Consider the following 2,188-nt stretch of genomic DNA (forward strand, 5'->3'; position numbering starts at 1 on the left):
ATATATATACAGCTAGTATCGGTTCATGTACAAAGCGTACAAGATCTCAATTCTCACTGAGCAACCTACGTACGTACTACGCACCGCACCACCCGTTAACTGTATGCTTGAGACATCTGAAGCTACGACCCGAGTGGCTTGGTGGGGGTTGTAAATTTCTAGGTAAGGTGTCCGACTCATGATACTGGCCCTGACCATACAGCCTGCATGGGATTGTGTGTAGGGTTTTGGGCATTGCAGATACCTATATGCCCCTTTCAAGTGTATCCCACTGGTAATTAAACCACGGAACACATATTTGGCTGCGGTAAGAACGATCCCACCGTACTAGCGAGCATTGCATTGGTAAACGGATCGTCATGAGCATGTTGCGGCTGCGATGATTGCCTGCGCTGTGCATCTGTCCCCACTTAAGTTGCGCGCATCCACGTCACATTCGAACACTTTGCCAAAGCTCTGCCGCACTGGCGATAGAACATCCTCCACGGACACTGGAATAGTGTGGACATATGAAGCGAAAGTCTTTTGTTAGCTTGAAACCAAGTATAAATATGTAGATATCAAGGCCTGGGTCGTACTAATAAGTTATTACTAGGCATGTATAGCGCCTCATATGCCAACGAAAACGCGCTCATATGTCTACTCATGGTAAAGTGATGCAACGGCATACGGATTCAAATAAGACATGCGGCAAAGCAGCTTATTGGCCTAGACATAAGACCTAGACCTAGACCTAGATAGATAGATAGATAAATAGATAGATAGATAGATGTATATTCATCAATACATATCTAATGATAATGATGATAGTTGAGACTAATTTGATCAACACATCACGTCTTAATTCCATACAAGCGTACATATACATGCTGGCAAAGGGCAAATACCTACCATCTTTGCCTGTTTCGAGAGACAACGATGTCACGCCTTTATCGTCTATGCCACAAGGTACGATATGGTTGTACCAGTCCATGTTGACATTACAGTTCAAAGCGAAGCCGTGCTGTGTAATCCATCTAGATACAGACACACCTAAAAGTGGCAGATGTATGACAGTATGAGTATTACAATGGGGTGCGTATGGGATGTACCCACAAATCACAATATTTCCTTCCAGTAGCTTTAAAGATGACTATCACGCATGTTCTGATCATTCCAATATGCGCGCGTCTACATGCTGTTGAAAGCGCTGCGCAATGCTCACTGCATACTCACAAACAAATGCAATGATACCGGCTACCTCCAGTTATGCACGCGTACCCCTATCTCCTTGAGAATATGTAATCGCAACAAACAAATGAAATCTTAACAGCCAACCCAAGCGTAAACAATAACAACAGACGTGCCCAGCACATTCCCAGCAAGCGACATACTTACCGAGAGCGGCAATTTTCCGGTCCCCCACCCACACGCCGGTGTGCTCTGTCCTCGCACTCTCCACGTCGTAGGCTTTGCAAGACTGTATCATCACCTCCTCGAGCCTGTCGACGTAGTCTCGCACACTTTTCTGTGAAGAAACATGGGTAACGAACTAGTAAGATTCGTGTATGGTAATATATATCCATCCACAAATGGGGCCCAACTACCACTTCTATTGGTATTCTACGTAGACCGTGATATACTGTATACAACGGTAATTCTTACAAAGTGGACAATAGGATTGATTGCTACTCACACCACCCATACGCGGGTGCAACAGGTACTTGTCTGCTTGCAGACGTGATGTATCGGACTTCCAAGAGTTAGTGAACGCGTACAGATAAAATGCACAGGCACCCTGCAGAGCTGTAGCCACACCGTCTGCTATGCTGCAGTACATCTGCATACTGGGTAGCACTCTGTGAGCTGTCTTACTTTATAGTTGCCAAGATTCAAGACCGGATATCCCACGAGTTGTCCAGGCCCGTGAAACGTTATCTGGCCACCCCGTCCTATCTGTAGACAGTAGGAATGGTCAAACAATGTGAGCACGCGGTCGTGTAAGTTCTATCACTTATGTAGTCCGACAATATAGACGGTGTGGAGTCCAAACAATATGTTCGCTGGTCGTAGGTCTCTTGATGTGCACTGTGTTTCAGAGTTCTCACGCAAATTCGGAAAGCGCTTTGATTTGGATACGTATAGTCCAGATATTAAACCGCTGATGCGTGCTAGCGACTTATAAACTGTGATGTAACATAGGGATAAG

The 2,188-nt window shown here is 45.3% G+C and overlaps 1 protein-coding gene across 1 annotated transcript; it reads right to left on the reverse strand.

Annotated features, from left to right (window-relative positions):
- Nucleotides 1-11: 11 nt before the first annotated feature.
- On the reverse strand, nt 12-1,937 carry SARC_14014 (lipoyl(octanoyl) transferase; the record flags this gene model as incomplete). The annotated part of the gene is made up of 4 exons (XM_014291856.1): nt 12-491; nt 892-1,032; nt 1,378-1,507; nt 1,855-1,937. Coding segments are annotated over 4 exons (488 nt in total), but the record flags the coding sequence as incomplete, so codon positions are not given.
- Nucleotides 1,938-2,188: the final 251 nt, after the last annotated feature.

Source organism: Sphaeroforma arctica, assembly GCF_001186125.1.
Source record: "Sphaeroforma arctica JP610 unplaced genomic scaffold supercont1.4031, whole genome shotgun sequence".
Classification (NCBI taxonomy): Eukaryota; class Ichthyosporea; order Ichthyophonida; genus Sphaeroforma; species Sphaeroforma arctica.